The sequence below is a fragment of the Amphiura filiformis genome, chromosome 6 (assembly GCF_039555335.1).
Source record: "Amphiura filiformis chromosome 6, Afil_fr2py, whole genome shotgun sequence".
NCBI lineage: Eukaryota > Metazoa > Echinodermata > Ophiuroidea > Amphilepidida > Amphiuridae > Amphiura > Amphiura filiformis.
Window position 1 is genome coordinate 7,751,738 of NC_092633.1, and position 19,784 is coordinate 7,771,521.

Consider the following 19,784-nt stretch of genomic DNA (forward strand, 5'->3'; position numbering starts at 1 on the left):
AGGGGGAGGCTGATTTTGAAAAAGTGGACTTTTTCCAGGGGGGGGGGCGATTTTGTGAAAAGTGGACAAAATTTGGACCTTTTGTCCAAAAAAGCGTAAAAAACCCGATTCTGAAATTTTGTATACTTTTTGATCCCCCCTAAAAAAGGGTGGATTTTTTTGATCCCCCCTTTTTGTGGTCTAAAATTTTGTTGATCCCCCCTTTATGTCCTAAAAAAGAAACCAAAAATATACATCATTAACAGTGGTATAGATTTCTTTTTGTCTTTTTGACATTGGGGTTTAGTTGGAGAAAATTTGTTGAAGTCCAGTGAATCCAGCACCTTTTGCCAACAAAATAAGTTTATGGTACGAAGCCCGCAAAAAATTGCCATATTGAAGCTAAACTGGTGAAATATAGTACAAAACCGGAATTGATTTGCGCGAAGCGCAAACAAATTGCCACTTGACCAAATATGGGTTAATTAGAAACCCAGGCGTCAACATTGGGGGGATGATTGTATGGACCAGCCCCCTATCAAAATATTGGGGAGAATATCCCCCAAGATCTACCCCTATGGTCATTAACTCACTAGCTAAAAATTACCGTTTTGAGTTATTACCGGTACTCATTGGAGTCAAAGTGTTACACCCAAATTGTAAAGTGCGCACATTTTGTTGATTTGTAACTTGAGATTACAAAATTGAATACTTAACATTCATGCGCGCTGGAATGTACATGCCTTCTCGTACATTTACCCCGGAATTTTACCCTCAAATTTTTTTGGCCCCCCCCCCCTATTAAGGACTGAATTTTTTTGCCCCCCCCCCCCCTTTGTAGGACCCAAAAATATTTTGTTTTGATCCCCCCCACCAAAGTATTTACGAACACTCCCTAAAGTGCAAGTGTTGTATTAAAGTAATTGATAGGCCTATGTGGATATTGATATTGGGTCAGCCCATCCAGCATGGTTTAAGTGGGCGAGGGTAAAGGTTTGTTGACAACCACATAAACACAATTATTTACTTTGTTGCACAATAACAAACATGGTCACGGCCAACAATAAGCTTTTTGAACAATTTTATTAAATTAGGGATTCAATCATGTTTCACCGTTATTGGTTTTTTTTTTGGTTTTTATTTTTTATATTTTTTTCCTTCCTGTTCCTGATAATCTATACTATATAAGTGCCATTTTAAATTTTGGTCATCTTCTTCATTTTAACATTTCTTTATAGCTTTGCATTGGGCCTATTGGCTATTTTTTTCTAAGCGCGCAAATTATAGCCGTTTTGCCCCGGATTTTGCACTGAATCCTCATATTGCCGTACTGAATCATCATCTAGAACGCGTGTTAGGTAATGTTTTTTGGAACATTATTATTTTGCATGTTTTTTGCTTTGCTTGCTATCTTCTGTAGATAGCATTTAGGGCCTACAAAGAAAATGATTAATACCTCTATTTAAGGGTATACGAGGTATCGTTGGTCGAAGCAGCCAAATTTATTGTTGTTAATGAGTTATGTACGTTTTACAAAAGTGTTGTTGTTCAGCCCTCTTTACAACATAACTCAAGAACCACAGGACCTAACTTATGTTTCTTTAGTACATAGGCCTATTTCTATAGAGGTTATCCACTTCACTCATGTGTGACTTCTAAGAAAAGGCGCTGGTTCCCGTAGTATTCCTCATTCAAACTAATTCAATGCACGACCTCGGAGTTACCTGCACGAATTTGGCGGGTTAGTTTGAAACAGTCATGGTTGCACATGCAGGTACTTCTTTTGAAAGTCCTAAACAAGGTATAGCAGTCGTTGATAGGATATGCAGCTTATAGAACACGGATACCCTCTATTGTCTCTACCCTTAAAACGTTGCCAACTCAAGAAAATTCGATTTGTTGTCAGTTTTTGTTTTCAATACACTGACTGGCGAAACCAGGGTATATAGCGACCGATTCTTCGGTTTTGCTCAAAACGATACACTTAATATGCTTCCATACACGCATTCCACTCTCATTCTGCACTAGCCTACAGTCTTCTCTCTCCACGCATATGTCGTAGGTTATTTTTCCTTTCAAAAACTTCGCTGTACCGATTTTTATAATTATAAAATCAGTGGCGTAGCGTGGGTCATCATATGGGGGGCAAGCAGTTTTACGGCAATTTTCCTGTGGGATTTAAAACAAATTCAGATCGATTGGGGGCATGTGCTCCTATGACGCTACGCCACTGTATAAAATCTAAGATGGCAGCATCCGAACCAAGCTTGTTTGACGATGAATCTCTTTTTGACGACAATGGTGTTCTCAAAAGCGGTCAACCTTCTTATTCGTCTCAGGTAGGCCTATAAATCGCCTAGATCTTCAGCTCAACCGCTACCTGGAAAAATTAACACGTGAAAACTTCCGTCTGATGAGATACCAATCTGATCGCGTTCGCGAAATTGTGATCAACCGGGATAAAGTCAAGGCTTTTCTTGACTATATAGAATATACGTCTAACGTCTTAATCATTATCAACAGCAAATCCGTCCGAAATAGATAGCTATAGATTGCACCATGTCTTCCTCTTCTTCCAGTTTCTACACCTTTCCCTCATGCATTGCACGAGGATTGGAAAGCTACTACCAGCAAGTATGAAAAGAAACTGCACAAGAAAGTTATCAGTTTCAGTTTCAGTTTCAGTTTATTTCACCTTTAAATAATTTTTACAGAGTAAAGCAAAATCATATGGTAGGAAACCAAACAGAGCAGAGCTCGACAATTTTAGCCACCCTTTACAATATTAAGTTAAACATTCAGGACGAAACACAATCAAAGACGTATGAGGACATAATTATGTGCAGACAAAGACCGGACAGGACACGTGAGACAGACAATGTTGGCTATGGTTTAAGATTACCTATTATACATAATAGTAATAATACTTTTAAAATTACATGATGAAACATTACCCAAACTAACGAGATTATTTATAACGAGATAATAACTCAGATTTGTACTTATTTTTGAAGCTTGTCAGAGTAAGTGAATTTTTGGTATTTAAACTAATATTGTTCCATAGTATAGGCCCTTGTCGTCTAACAGTGTTACGGGCTAAATCATTTTTCAAATGATGAGCTCTATACATTTCCGATGACCTAGTATTATATGCATGGATCGTACTAGCTTTAATAAAATAATTTGAAAAAATATCTGGTAAAAGATCATTATAAAATTTATACATGAAAATTGCTTTCTGCAGTTTGTGGATACCATAGACTGTGAGACTATTTAATGAAGCAAAAAGGGGCGGAGTGTGGGCAAGAAAGTGAGAATTTGAACACAATCGAATTATTCGCTTTTGCTTAATGTGAATTTTGTTTAAGTTACAGTTATTTAGATCATCCCAAATAATATTACAATAATTAATGTGTGGCAAAACCAAACTTATATATAATGTAAACAATGTTTTTAAAGGTAGGACATGTTTGAGCCGAAATAAAATACCAGAATATTTGGACACAATATTAGCTATATATGTTGTGTGGTGGTTCCAAGTAAGGGACTCATCCAGTGTGATTCCAAGGAATTTAATAGAAGAAACCTTTGAAATTGATACATTGTCAACATATATGGCCGAGTTGTGATATCTTCGATTGCTAAATCTGTTTTTAAAAATAAGATATTTTGTTTTATTTATGTTGAGTGATAATTTATTTGCCTTAAGCCAGTTGCAAATGTTACATAATTCTTGATTTATTGTGTTGATAAGATAGGTAAAGTCTTTATGGAAAGCCAAGAGATTAGTGTCATCTGCGAAAATTATAAATTTGAAAAACTTTGAGGCGTAAACAATATCGTTCAAATATAGGATGAAAAGTAAAGGACCTAAAATTGAGCCTTGAGGAACGCCGCAAGTTGAATGAATTAATGATGATTTAACGTTATTAAATGAAACATATTGTGGCCTATTCATGAGGTAGTTCCTGAACCACTCGAAGGCAACGCCGCGTACACCGTAGTGAGTTAGTTTGGATAGAAGAATGTCATGGTTTAGCGTGTCAAATGCCTTCGAGAGGTCCAGGAAGATACCAACACTGTGCTGATTGTTATCTAAGTCAGTGACAATTTTGTTGTATGCATCCATAATAGCCATAAAAGAAGAATGTTTTGGGCGAAAACCAAATTGAGATTGATGCAAAATATTTAAACTTGAAATAAAACCATATAATCTAGTGTGCACAACTCGCTCAAGAATTTTCGAAAAAACAGGGAGGACGGATATTGGCCTATAATTGCAAAATTTGTGCCGGTCATCGTTCTTGAAAATAGGAATAACTTTGGCCATTTTAACTGATTTGGGACAATGCCGGTGGTTAATGACAAATTAATTATATGAGAAAGAGGAGAAGCTATGATTGTGCGTACGTATTTAACAATATCGGGTTGTATTTCATCAAAGCCACTACTTTTACCCGATTTGAATGAACGGCAGATATCTATTATTTCCTCTGGGTCAGTTGGAGTAAAAAACAGAGAATTAGGCCTATTTGGGGAATTAATATTGTGCAGAAAAGTATGAAAATTTGCACCAGGAGTCTGGATTTTGCGAGCTAGGTTAGGACCAACATTAGCAAAATAAGAATTGAATTTATTTGCTATTATGTTTTGATCTATTATTTGCTCCTGGTGAGCATTATCATCATAGAAAAATGACGGTAGGGGTGTTTATTATTGCGACCGAGAATATCATTTAGGGTATTCCAAATAAGTTTAGTGTTATGTTTGCAATTTTCGAGTTTGTTCGCATAATGATTCTTTTTGGCGGTTCGTATAAGGGTAGTAAGTTTGTTGCGGTAAGAAATATAAGCATTTTTATTGCTTGGTGAAGGATGACCAATATATTTTCTATACAGCTTTTCTTTCCTATGAATTGATTTGAGAATTAAAGATGTGATCCATGGTTTACGTGGTATATGCCGGTTACGTGAATTTCTAGTACCACGTGCCTTAACGGGAAAATGAGTGTTATAAATACGAAGGAATTTACTAACAAATGCTTCGTACGACCCATCAGCAGATGTCATATCAGTGACAAACTTCCAATCAATCAATTTCAAATGATTATAAAAATGTTCAATCGAACTTTGGTTATAAGTGCGAGTAGTGCCGATGTGTGGTTGAATAAAACGAAGTGGCATTGATTTTGTACATTGGAAGATTGGAAAATGGTCAGTTAGACCCACTACACACACACCTGATTTGATTTGATGGGTAAGAACATTCGTACAAATATTATCAATCAAAGTTGCAGTAGTAGGTGTCACTCTGGTGGGTATATCAATTAATGGATACATACTATTATTATGAAATGTTTCCAGAAAATTATTAATAATATCATTTTCACTGTGTTGTAAAAGATCTAAATTGAAATCACCGGAAATATAACAATTTTTGTTTTCAGCAGAAATAGTGTTGAGGCTATGATCAAGATCGGTAATAAATAACTTAACCTCAGTTCTGTGTGCACGATAAATTGAACCAATAATTGTATTCTTGGTGGTGGGACTCAGGATTTCGACAAAAACCGATTCTGAATGTGGCAAATCAATGTCAGTTGTACTAAGTTTCAAATCATCTCTGATACGGTAAGAAAGTGAGCTGTGGACATAAATAGCCGCTCCACCACTTTTCCTCTCCTTTCTTGGGGCACTTAAAAGAATATAATTTTCAATATCAATTATCAATTATTGATATCAATTATCAATATCAAGCACCTTCCGAACGTCATAGACTGTATGGAAGAAAAAATCCACCTTGAGCGTGAATCGAGACTTCAGAACTTGAAAGAAAGCATACACCGATCCTTCTCAGAAACGCAGAGCAGAATTGTTTTTCCTTTGTTTCGTCAATAAGACGGAGCAGCCTCCATCATCCCCTGCAAGGCGTCCCTGTCAATCGTAGGGAGAACACTGACAATTCCAAGCCTGTAGACTTCTTCCGAGAAGCTAATTTTAAAACGGCTCTTTTCAGAGCCACCGATACTTCAAAAAAAGAGATAGGCCTAATGATGCTTTGTTTTATATACTCTACATACTGCAGTTACTGTCCGTTTTCCTATACACAATACACAGTGCTCTTACCATTGACGCGTGACCTCTACAAATAGCGTACGTTAGAAGTATGGGGATTTGCCTAGTTAACGTCGCTGTGTGAAAAATAACCGGCCAATATTAAAAGTAGGCCTACTCTTCTAAAATTCTAGAAAATATAGTTGTGTAACATGTCCTAAATTTTTAGGCTAATTTAGATGTTTGGAAATATTCGTACTTTTGGTGTTTTAGTGTATGTTATAGGTAATAGTACATTGCCTAGTTTACGTCGCTGTGTGAAAATAACCGGCCAATATTAAAAGTACTCTTCTAAAATTCTAGAAAATATAGTTTTGTAACATGTCCTAAATTTTTAGCTAATTTAGATGTTTGGAAATATGCGTACTTTGGTGCTTTAGGAAGGATATGTAAACGACAGATAACACCAAAAAATATGAAGAAATTATTTCCAAACCGTGTTAAGTCAACAATCATTATGTTGCTCATTTTCAAGAATGCTGGTTAACAAAAAGCAGACCATTGTCTCATTTCGTGAACAAAGGTCCACATACCATTGTTTCCTTGCGTTTCCTTTATAATCGGTTACCCAACTGAAGCTATAATACCAGCTCATTGCGATACCGCACATATAAAACAGACACATGTGCACAACCAGAGAAGATCTGATTTAATCAGTTGAGCTGTTTTCAATGAGTGTTATCTTGGTTTAATAGCTTTTAATGGGGTTTAAGTCCTGCAAAGTTCGTGGTGAATTCTACTGTAGACATGACTGCCTCATGATGCACTTTTGTAGTACTACTAGTAGTCTCCACCGTTATGATTATTTTAACCCAATTTCCGTAATTTGTTTAGATAATTTAATACTTTTTCTATAAATAAGTACTCCTCCAACCCCCAAATAATACAAATAAATACACTTTGCATCGTGTCTTTGCATTCCTGTTATCAGGGTCGTCTTTTATTCATATCACCTAATTTTTTTCTCACTCTCTTCCTTTCCCATAATATGCACACTATCTATATTGAATACCATCATACACTTATCTATTCTCACCAACATATATAATATTTGATCTTTCTTTCTTTGATTTTTATATCAAGCAATTGCATACGCAGCAAAGTAATGTAATTTTATCACACACACAATGTACGCTTTCCATTCCCTGTTATATCACTCATACATAAATTCTAGACAGTTCATTGGTTGCTTACCATTTATCATTTTTACTATCACCCTCTCCGTGTGATAGTCTTTATCATCATGTGCTCTGCCGTAGTGCGCCTGCGCCAAGCCGTGCGCTGACTCTTGGACTCGCCGATTTAGTTATGGGGTGGACCCCAAAATGTGAAGTATATCACGGCAAAACATGGTGTTATGTTGATGAAAAAATGTATTTCCTACCTTAAATAGTATTTTAGTAATAGAATTTATGCATGAGTGATATAAAACAAATATTAACTGTCTTAAATTCGTGTAATGGTCGAAATATAATCACTCGGTGAAAGATGTATTGTTCCATTCCACTCGCCGTTCCGGCTCGTGGAATGGAACAATCCATCTTTCACCTCGTGATTATATTTCGACCATCACACTCATAGACAGTTAATATTTGTATACTATTAACTACTGATTCATTTGCGCTTATTCTATAATACTTTTTCATGATAAAAACGGCCATTTCTTTTGAATTTCTCACTCTATATATATCTGAATATTTTTACTCTCATTATACTTAGTTATATCAGCTCTTACTGTGCCGTTTTTACACTTTATACTGTAATATCTCTCAATATTTGGAACCGCTTCAATGCATTATTTGATTATTTTCCATTTCTACTCTTTTTACATTTGGATCAAATCTCCATTTATCATTATTCTACCATCACTCTTATATTGGAAAGTCGTGCATTGTTGTCTCTAGGTAATCGTTGTAAGCAAACTTGCACCCTTATACGTTTTCATAACATTCAAAACTTAAAAACTTACTACAAAATATTATAACATAATGTTATTTAAGTGTTGACAAAATATTTGGCAAAAAATGTTTGTAAAATATATTTTACATTAACATTTTGACAACATTTGAGCATATTGTTGTAGTGTGTTTTTATACAAAACGTTTTCATGACCTTCATATAACCCGACATTTAAAGGGGCATTTCGTGATCCACAGCCTCATCCCCCACTTTTCTCAAAAAAAAAGTTGAGATTTTTATATCACTGGAAACCTCTGGCTACATAATGTTTATGTACAAAATATTTCTTGCAGATTAATTCGTTTTGCAAAGATATCGTGAAATTTGAATTTCGTGGGTGCACCAGAACGAAATTACAACGCATTGTCTATATGGAGCAGTGTAATACACATAATCATGCATAACTCGCGAACGCAAAATCGTAATCAACTGAAATGTTGGGAATAGGCTTTTTTCGTGGATATGTACTGAAAAATGTCATTAAAAGAGGATGCTATGATCACGAAATCCTCCTTTAATGTTATTAAAACGTTTTCACCAAAACCCAAGATATAACCCGTTTGTTTGCTGGGTTATAGAACGTCCTCGAACTTTTGCTTTGTTCCATAAATGAAGGGATTGATTCCTAATAGACATGCATGTACACATAGTGGTAGGCCTATCTTATACAATATGGGCTGAAATTGCATGGTTGGCAACAGGCAAGAAATTGTTGGCATGGCAAAAAGGATGGGCAATTATTTTTTTGCAGGTCGAGGGGCCGGGCAAGCGACGAGGGGTACAAACAATTTGTGGCACACCTTTGTTCCTCAGTACTTAAACTATTTTTCCATCCGATTGGCGCATGGCCAGAAAGATTAAAGGAAGTATCCGGCAATCACAACATCATGCTTTATATGTAAGAAAATAATTATCAAGCACGAATCACGTGGTTTTATTTAAAACAAACTCATAGTGACCATAAAAATGAATAAAAACATTCGGTACTCAACACGCGATATTCAAAATTCCCGGACGCCGAAATTGTCGAGTGCAATGACGTCCCAGTAATACAATGAAGGCTAACGACAGTTGAGTACAAATAACCATTACGTCATTGCACTTAGGCAATTTCGGCGCGGGAATTTTGAATATCGCGTGTTGAGAGCCGACCGTTTTTATTCGTTTTATTCGTTAATATAAGTTTGTTTTAAATAAAACCACGTGATTCGTGCTTGATAATTATTTTTCTAACATATAAGGCATAATGTTACGATTGCCGGAGACACACTTTAAGCTTGGGGAGGGGAGAGCGTGGCCCTTGGATCCGCCTGATATCTCGTCCGTATTGTGCTTATTGCTACTTAACGTTAGTTGGCATTTCCTGTCCCATATCACCCCAGTATCTAGATGTAAAAAGGTGTTTACTTTTCACTATTTTTGTTATCATGTTTCCAACCACAATACTATTGCCCATCTGAGCGACTCCACCATTACGACCAAGAGGCACAACTATCATGTTGATGGCTGCAGAAGATAAAAGCACAAAATAATAAAACTCATATGGCACTTGCAGGCTTAAAGTTTTGAAGTACACTTTATAACGATATAACAAGGTGTCATTACAAAAGGATTTCTGTAAAACCTATATAGTTTTTAAGTTTAAACAATAGTCTGCACAAATTGTGTTTATAACAATTCACTATGAACCAGTTGTCGGTGCCAGGATTGTTGGGGGAGGGGGCAGATAACTTACGTGGTTTATAGGTTTTAAGATGCTTTCCGTCTTCGTGGAGTTGGAGATTTTGAGCAACAACTTCAGCATGAACGGAAGCCTTGAATGCCAACTTAGCTTCACCATCTGCGGCAGAGCAGTCACCGATAGCAAAGACATCTGTGTAACCTTCAACACGAAGAAATTCGTCAACTTTCAGGCACCCGATTTCATCAAGCTTGTCACCTATAACATGTATTATAATAAGCATAATAAGGAAAATAAATGAAATATTATCAGGCATGTGAAATTTCAGGTTAAATCTGAAATCTGTGGAAATTATAGTGGCCTATGGAGCACCGTAATTCATGTAATTGCACATTGCACTCACAAATTCAATATCTGAATCAACCACAGAATTAAGGATTAAGAATCGGGACTCGACCGCCATCTTGATACAGGCATGGAGCAAAAATCAACTGAAATGTTGAAAATAAGCTTTTGTTGTGAATCACAGGTTCTGATATCTGCAATCAATCCAGGTCCGTGCAAACTGTGTAAGGACAGGGGCCCTAATGTCATAATTTGGTAAAATAATCTAACTCAAAGATAGACTTTTTACCTAAAAGGCTATGCTGAAAATGGTTGAAAAGCTTTAGTGTTCTTTTTTATCTCCAAATGTCCAGCTAATAAACAAGTATTTCAAGTTGAAAGGTTTTACCAAATTAGAGCTGAATATTTTGCAGCACAGCCTTAACTAGGTGAAAAGTATGTCTTTGAGTTAGATCATTTTACCAAAACTAGGTTATTAGAGCCCGTGCGTTATTAATATATAAATACTCAAACAGTGTAAAAGACCTAAGTAGTAAAGGTAGCTCTGGGGACATGTTGAATATTCATGAGTTCATGAATATGATGAGGAGGGTGTAGCTAATTAGTATATATGAAGGAGGGGGTGTGGCTAATTAGCATATATGAATATGAACGAGGCTGAATCAGCATATTCGTGAGATCACATATGCTAATTAGCCACGACCTCCTCATTAATATTCATGAGCTCATGAACATTTACCATGTCCCCATGTCTGCCTTTACTACATGTACTGACCTGTACAATTTTAAGATCTTTCATGAAAATGTATATCCAGGGCCGGATTTACCATAGGGCCAGATAGGCCCGGGCCCAGGGCCCCCAAATTTTGGGGGCCCCAAAAATTGCCCTGTGCAGTGTGCATCTTCCATTTTAGCCGAAAAACACCATGTTTTGGGCCAAAATAGCCTACAAAAATTGCAAAATTTGCGCGCGAGAAGCGCGCACTGGCCTCACATTCACCTTCAATTCGGACTAAAACAGTCTAAAAGTAGAATCTCAAAACTTTAGTGTATAATGCCTTCTACACGATGCGTTTGGGGCCTCCAAATTTTGGCCTGGCCCAGGGCCCCCAAAAAGGTAAATCCGGCTCTGTGTATACCCCCAGCAAACACAAAACGTTTTCGACATCATTCGCAAAAGGTTATAAAAGGTTGTCAGAAAACGTTTAAATGTCGGGTTATACAAAGGGTACAGTAATGGTATAAAACGTTTCACAACATTAAATAACATTTGTTGGTAATTTACTGCACAGCAAACACAGATGTTTTACAGAAAACATTTAAATGTCGGGTTATATAAAGGGTATAAAACGTTTTAATAACATTCCAAAAACATTTTTGAAAACTTGGTACAAATCATTCCAAACCGAATGTTATTTTGGGGTTGAAAAAATATTTTGCAAAAAATGTTTGGCCAAAATATTTACAATAACGTTTTTAAAATGTTTTCACGACCTTCATATAACCTGACATTTAAATGTTATTAAAACGTTTTGTTAAAAAACATTTTTAGAACATTTCTGTGTTCTGGGTGCAAATATTTTAACATAATGTTATTTAAGTGTTGACAAAATATTTGGCCAAAAATGTTTGCAAAAATAGTTTACAATGACATTTCGAAAACATTTTAAAAATATTGTTGTAGTGTGTTTTCACACAAAACGTTTTAAAACGATTTCATGACCTTTATATAACCCGACATTTTAATGTTATTAAAACGTTTTTACCTAAACCAAAACCCAAAATATAACTTATTTAAAACGTTTTAAAAACGTTTTTGTGTTTGCTGGGCCTTCAATACGACGGTCAAAATTTTCATTTGATGGTCGGCTTTCCTGTCAGCTACACAATATAGGCCTACTTTGCTCTCAGGTCTCACAAATATACTGCGCAACTGTGCAAATGTGAGTGACCGAGCCCTTCAATACATGCTAAACATAATTTTATATGCTCTTACTGAATGCTTCGGAATAAGCTGATGAATTTGTCTTTAGACCGATACAAGCAAACACCAGATCAGCTTCCACCTCTGATCCCTTGTCTGTCTTTACTGTACATCTCGCAGAACCGTCCGGTGGGAGCTCGGCCAGGTTGCTAACTTTCTGTTCTGTGGATGAGAGATGGTTTTGCATGATAAAGTATAAGAAGTGATGGAATCATTATGTGTAGCATGATAGCATCGGGTTGGTAAATTCTCAAAATGGTCTGCCAAACAATCGCTTACCTCCCCCACCTTTGGCCATGCCAAAAAGTCTTTGCCACCCCCTTTCGTCTTTCGATATGCCAAAAAACCTTTGCACCACACCCCCCCTTTTTTTTGACGTCCCGGCTCCTCCTTCCACTTTACACATTGTCAGCGGACATAGACTAGTTTAAGTGTTTATTAAGCGTTGCTCTGCTGTTTCTGCAGTATAGAAAATAGAATTCAGCAAACATTTGTCATGTAAGTGCAAGTTTTAATTTTTCAGTCCGTATTATTTTGGAGTGTACTTACCGAACAGAATTTCCACCCCTTTTGCTTGGAGTCCTTTACGCAGCCTTTTCTTGAACTTGTCGTTGAAGGTACCATTATTAATTAGAGCAGATCTTGAATGAATAATTGTTATCTTTTTATCCTTTTTGTCAGTTGCAATTTCACCAGCCAATTCTATGCCGACAGGACCTCCACCGATGATAACAATGTCTTTGGCAGCGTCGATCTGAAACGGAAAAGTTACAATATATTTTATCATAATTTATATAGAAACAGTGGCGGCACTCCGGGGGCTTGCACTCTTTGAAAAAAAAAGGAAAGTGTTGGGCTCTTGAACTTTACAAAGAACCCTTGCTTCCTGCAGGACCCTTGCTTTCTGAAGGTGCTCCTTACTACGTGACAACAAGGTTCTATATAATACACTTTCTGTTTCTCTTATTTTCTTAGATTTAATGGCGTAAAGGTTGGAGAGGACTTAGGATGCATGCATGTTTAACAACATGTATGTTTTAAAGCCTCAGATATATGATTTGGTCACAAAGGATTATGGAATTCGTAGATCCTGAGGCTTTCGCGCTTCCCATCTGGACCTAGGTTCTGTGATCGTGCTTGCATTTGATAATTAATTTCACGCGCTCTGTTGTGAGTCTGAAAAGCCTCTTTTCCCCTTTACTACTGTAGCCTCCATTCATTCATTTCATTCGGCTGCGAAGCAGGCGACTACCAATTTTCTCCATGTACTACGATTTGAAGCCTAAGTGGTAATGGCATCTGATAGTAAAAAGCTATAAAAGTCCTCAACAGTTTTTGTGCATAAGACATTAGGATGTGCTTTGCTTTGGGGGTGTAGAGGGCATACCTTCTGTGTTAGGCCTATATATATTCTGTCGTTACTGACATGGCCAGTGTGCTTGATGTATAACAGTACAACATGATGTAGCAAAAACGTAACGTTGATCTTCTTTTCCATGTCCAGTGATGTCAGTAGATATCACCCAGGACTCACAGCCACTAGAGCAATACTATAACACAAATGGTGTGGAAAGGCCTGACTTTTGCTGCAATGGCGATTGTTGGAGTTCTCCACAGACATGACAGATGCTCTAAATTCCGAAATGCATACCATGCAAGCGCCTTCCGTCGGTCGGGACAGGTCACTGGTGCAAGATATTTAAAATCGGTGACATACTTGATGGGTTCTCCATACTTGGAATGGTTGCTGAGGATTGCAGGTAATAGTCATGTACTCAGTTTTAGGAACATCGATATCCAAGGGTGTCAATCCGAAGTTGATTGGGGGGAGGAACACAGGTTTTGTTAAATATGACCGCAAAGCAGGCCTCTCGTAGCGCCTGTGCGACGCGGGGGGCTGAAACATTTTACAAGATGGGCGCCAAATGAATGCATTTGGTGTACACTTTTTACACTATTATTGGAAAATGTTATTTGGGAGAAAATGAAATATGTTCAATATTAAGACCCAATTGAAGGAATTTGCAGTTAATTTCTAGTGGTGTGCCTGGACATTTTTTGGGAGTTGGGTGGGGATGGGAGGCAGAGAAAAACATTGCCCAGTGAGCATTATTCCGGCCCGATATTACTAGGATAATATGCACTATTTTATACCCAAAGTAAGGTGTTTACCAAATGTGTACGTATTTAAAAGATTTAAGAACAAGGATTTGTTTAATTTGAGTTGGGGGGGGGGGCATCAAAAAGAACTTTAAGAAGGAACGTTTAGTCCCTGCTGATTTATTATTTTAGTCGGTTTCGTTATGTGTATCTGCGTCTTGTTCACTTTCTTCATTCCGTCATTTTCCTCAGTCTCCTGAAAGTCCTCTTTTTCCTTTCTGTCACTGGCGTACCAGATACCAGGGGTAAAACATCAGCAGGGTATATAGGCAAGGCTGTTTACCATGTTTACGGGGACAACTGCGCGTATTGTTCACGGGAAACTTGTTATACTATTTTAGCCCCCAATCAATTTGAATTTAAATATATAGATGATGAAGTGTGCGCGGAGCACTAAAAAAATTTCAATTTTTAGCCAAAAATCAAGGTATAATACAGAATATTGCCTGTATTTTTACAGTAAGCCTACTTAGACCAAGGAAGTATTTGCCGAAACGTTGGGGGCGGGGGATTTGATATTGTGTCCCCACATCTCAAAATGTGGAGGGGTCGACATGTCCTCCGTTCCCCCCTCCCCGGAATAGTAATGACATGATTGGCTAGGGACGTTCAAATCAGAGAAATTCGGTTTTTTGGGACGTTATGGTATCGATTAATTTGGAACGAGCACGTTCAAAATTAATATTATGTGGTGTTCAGCTCGTGACGTCCGATTTTGGGGCGTTCAGCTCATTTCGAACGAGCACGTTCGAAATTAATATTATGTGGCGATCAGATTCCAAAGACGTTCACTTGTTTCATCGATAGTAAATCGTCCCAATATTTTAGACGAACGAGTATTGACTAAAATAAAGAGAACACGTTAAAATAAGGTATGTACAATATTTTATTTTTACGATCCAATCATGAGAAAAACGCTACCAAAAAACGTGATAACGATTGACAAAGGAAGCTAAGCATAATTATTCACCTTGTCAACATAACTGTTGTACATCTCCATGGCTTCCGATGCATCTGTCACAGAAAGATCGATTTTCACAGGGAAAACACCGGAACTTCCAGTAGCCAATACTAAATAGTCGTAACTGATTTCGTCCCCCGTCTCGAGTACCACTTTCTTGGCTGTTGTATCAACACTAACGGCCTTGCCTTGCTTAAAGCTCTCACCAAATGTTGGTGCATATGGAATGAAAATCAAATTACTGTACCCTTCAAAGATAAAACAAAGACAATATTAAACTATAATTATGTGAAAAGAACCTCAGAACCTCTCAGCTATAGTGAGATAGAATGCCCTTTACGATTACCAAACTGGTTAAGCTCGATTTGATCTTCAATGTCCTTCATAAGCCATTCAATAATAAAAGACTCAGCAACCTTAGCAAATTGATCCGTCGGGGAAACAAGCCGTAGCTGGTTCCAAGTTGGCGGACTGCACTTAGGAATGGGAACCCGCGATGGCCTGCTTCCACTGTATTAAGGGGAACTACTCCTTCTCTAAAAGATGCATTTAATATTAAGTTATTGCTTAAAACATAAATTGTAACTACCATTGTGTACCAGTGTGTACATACCCTTTTCCACAACAGCCCTGAGTCCACCAATAGTATGATGAAAAGTCTCCCTAGGATCAATCAACGTGAACTTGCATTTCCCTTTCAGATGGTTGGCCAGGGTAATGCCTCCATATCCTCCACCTACAATCACCACGTGCTTGTCTTGCAATTTTGAACTACTAGATCCTCCCATGTCAAATAGCGAAGATGATTATCCACAACTTATTGAACCTATTGATGTAACATCAAGTACATAATTAAATTAAAGCATGAGATAAAATTATATTGCACATCCTTTTTGACATTAATATCAACATTGCAACACTAATTATGAATAAATCCTCTTTGACTTCAACATCAACGTTGATGTCTCCTCCCCTTAGGGGGTGTACAATAATTATTTGTCCCGGACTCCCGGTGGGAAAAAGGAGAGCACAATCAAGTTTTGAGAAGGCAAAAGGGGGAGGGAGAGCAATTTTCGCATTATGTGCAAAGGGGGCGACGATTCTTTGGCAGGCCGCGTGCGGGAAGCAATTTTTGGCAGGCTATTTTGCCCCCCCCCCCCCCGCCGCCGACTGATAATTTTAAGGGGCCTGTGCAATAATTATCTGCCCCGGGGCCAAAAAGAAGCATTTTGTTAGCAAGTCGAGCTGGGCAAGATATGGCAGGCGGAGACGGGGGACAAACATTTTTGGCAGCCATTTTGAAATTTTCCCCCGGACAGATAATTATTACACAGCTGCTAATTGCTTGTCCCTGGATCAATATTCCTATGTTGGTGTCATGGGTTGCATAAAGCATAACAAGTTCGAGAAGTATAACATATATAATTCCCGTCGATCATGCCACTGTTTTTTTCGAGAAGTATGTTGTGGTGATATCACACAGCCTTGCCGCACTCCCACTGTTGTGTGAAACCAGTCAGTTAGGTCGCCATTCACACGCATAGCACTGTGACATTCGCCGATGACATTGTCTTGCTGGCTGACTCTGCTAGTAACCGGCAGACTGCAGTGGACAACGTCTTTCGTAGCAGCTCGAACCTCAGACTGAAGATCAATATTGGTAAAACCGAAGTTCAACTTACCAGCAGCCAAAAAGACAACCTTAACATCAACATTAATGGCAAGAAAAGCACTAGGAGCAGTACAGAGACTTCGTAGCATATGGAATGCCAAGGACATTCAATAGGCCACCAAGATTGAACCACACAGAGTCCAGGTACTATCCATCCTAATGTATGGAGCCGAAACCTGGACCATCAAGAAAGAAGACGAAACCGCCTCCTAGTCTTTGAAATGATGTGCTTGAGAAAGATCATGGGTGTATCACTCCTGGACAGAATACGTAACACCATAATACGGGACACATTGGGACTGAAGCACACAGTCATTGACAAAATCACTAACCGTGAAATATGGATATCTAACTAGTTTGCCCCGCTCGACTACAAGAAACCACTAACCGCGCAATATGGATATCCAACTCAAAAAAACATCAATACCTACCAAAAAACGTAAAAAGGGGCCAAAGTTTAAAAAATCTTTCCTGTGTGGCTTTTCACCCCTTCACGATTTTTTCAAGTATATCATTTTCAAAAAAATGTCCGCTCTTTTTCTTTAGTAATTCTTTTTGCCGCACATTCTTCTTCCGCCGCCCCTTCGTTTTTGCCGCCCCCTGCTTTTACCGCGGGGGGCTCGCGCCCCCAAAGCCACCCCAAAATACACGCATGTATATGCAGCAGGTTGACAGGCAGTCGATTTGCTAAGTATATATAATACTCTACTACTGTTTATGAACACGCAATATAATAAAACATGAACCTGAATGTTTTTGATAATAGCCTACGTTATATTGCACCGCTTTCGAACAGTCTTAAACCTATAAGAGCACATTGTTGCATGTAAAAATTATAACCCGTTCTTCATGTTATTACGACTTTACTAAATGGGACCAAGTTTAAAAAAAAGGGTGAAAAGCCACACAGGAAAGATTTTTTTAAGCGTTGGCCCCTTTTTACGTTTTGAAACGTTTTTTGGTAGATATACAATGGACGAGAAATATAAGAGAAGAAATCTTGGCTTACCTTACTCGCAGTTTTGTCAACCCGGTCTTGGTGAGATGCTTACTAGTATGCCTATTGCAAATTGGGAAAATTCTGCATGCGATATGCGTATAAAGCCCACTCCCACAGTGCACATCAAAGCATAAAAAGACCCCGTTTTTAGGTTTTATTGCATTGTTTTCAGTTCAGTAAGCAAACCCAGTGACAATAGGCAAACGCAGTCATTGTAGTCGTATATTCTTTGTTTGTTTCTTTGTTTTATTCTCATTCTAAGACGGGTCCTCAATGGGTAACAGCAGTCTCGGTTCACTGCATGGAAGTGTTTCTAATTAAAATTAGCAAGTGCTGGATTTTTTACGTCGCCAAATTTGCGATTGAAAATTTCAACCAATCAGATACTTTTTTACATGCATAGAAAGATAAAAGACTCAACCAAAATGACTCCGCCAAATTAGATTATCGGATGGCGCACTTCAGAGGAGATAATTATGGCGTGAGAAACAAGTTGAAATCTGTACAGAACTGTACAGTAATTTCTCACGGTAATCGACCAAAGAAAGCCTAAACATGGCACTTTTAGCCCATTTTCCAAGTGTAAAGTATACAGGACTGACAAAGTCAAGCATTTTATGAAAATATTTATTGGTTAATAAATGCGTATCACTTGTTATGAGTGAAATTGTTACAAAATAATGTACCTGTACTGAGATTTTGATGCGTCTAATCAGAGAAGATCACGAATCAACATCTCAGTACAAGTGCATTATTTTGTACAATTTCTCGAGCAACAAGTAATATGCATTTATTGACATATACACAAGAAAAAAACACGTGCTTTTTGCTGTTGTTATAACAAAATTATCACTAAAAATGTTGGGAAATAGAACCAAAAAGGAAATGCATCAACCCTCCCGAAAAATGAACTAATCCTACACGACGCGAACGCGTGCGAAAGCGTATTACACGGAGTGCATGCACATTATACACAACCAATGCACTCATAGAGGGCACATGCATGGAAAAGTAAAGCTTTTACCTGGCTTTTACCATGTTTACCAATCTGTGACATTCCCTTCCGGAGTTATAAGCAAAAAGATTAAAGGTCACCATTTGATCTACACAGGGGTCAAAACCTGAAAAATGCTATTTTTATGACAATAGTCTCAAATTTTTCGTCTTCTATAAACAATTAAAGAAAAGAATAGTTTGCCATAGCTAGGATGTTTCGTTACCATGGTAACATGGTGACAAATGTGTCCATTGAATCATATAGACCTGACCAGTTTTTTTGCTACGTTACCATGGTTACCCATGTAAGGAAACATACACAATACAATCTATTATTTTTCTGCATGGACTTTCGATGATGAACAATTTGAGACTATTTAGTGCCATATCTCAAAATGCTCAATGCTGACAGAGGTCCAGTAAACTTGGTGGTCTTGAGAAGCAATATCCATCAAAATCAAAACTATGGACACCAAAACAAGCTGGGGGCAAAATTGTGTTTGGCAGCCGGACTACATGATCACATTCTTAATTTAGCACGCTAGTAGATGCCATTGTTAAGTAGCGATTGAGGGGGTGTAGGGGTGTGTGCCCAGCAAACACGAAAACGTTTTAAAAACATTTTAAATAAGTTATATTTTGGCTTTTGGTTTAGGTAAAAACGTTTTAATAACATTAAAATGTCGGGTTATAAAAAGGTCATGATAACGTTTTAAAACGTTTTGTATGAAAACACACTGCAACAATATTTTTTAATGTTTTCAAAAAATGTTATTTTAAACTATTTTTGCAAACATTTTTGCCAAATATTTTGTCAATACTTAAATAACATTATGTTAAAATATTTGAACCCAGCAAACACAGAAATGTTCTTAAAATGTTCTTTTCAAAACCTTTTAATAACATTTAAATGTCGGGTTATATAAAGGTCATG

The 19,784-nt window shown here is 37.5% G+C and overlaps 1 protein-coding gene across 1 annotated transcript; it reads right to left on the minus strand.

Annotated features, from left to right (window-relative positions):
* Window positions 1-7,010: 7,010 nt before the first annotated feature.
* LOC140154914 (ferroptosis suppressor protein 1-like) lies at window positions 7,011-17,912 on the minus strand. Its single transcript, XM_072177577.1, has 7 exons — window positions 17,864-17,912; window positions 15,796-16,008; window positions 15,192-15,430; window positions 12,611-12,815; window positions 12,074-12,223; window positions 9,787-9,990; window positions 7,011-9,557 (listed from the first exon to the last, which is right to left on the minus strand). Exons 2-7 carry the CDS (start codon window positions 15,968-15,970, stop codon window positions 9,391-9,393), a joined length of 1,140 nt encoding a protein of 379 aa, XP_072033678.1. The 5' UTR covers window positions 15,971-16,008; window positions 17,864-17,912; the 3' UTR covers window positions 7,011-9,390.
* Window positions 17,913-19,784: the final 1,872 nt, after the last annotated feature.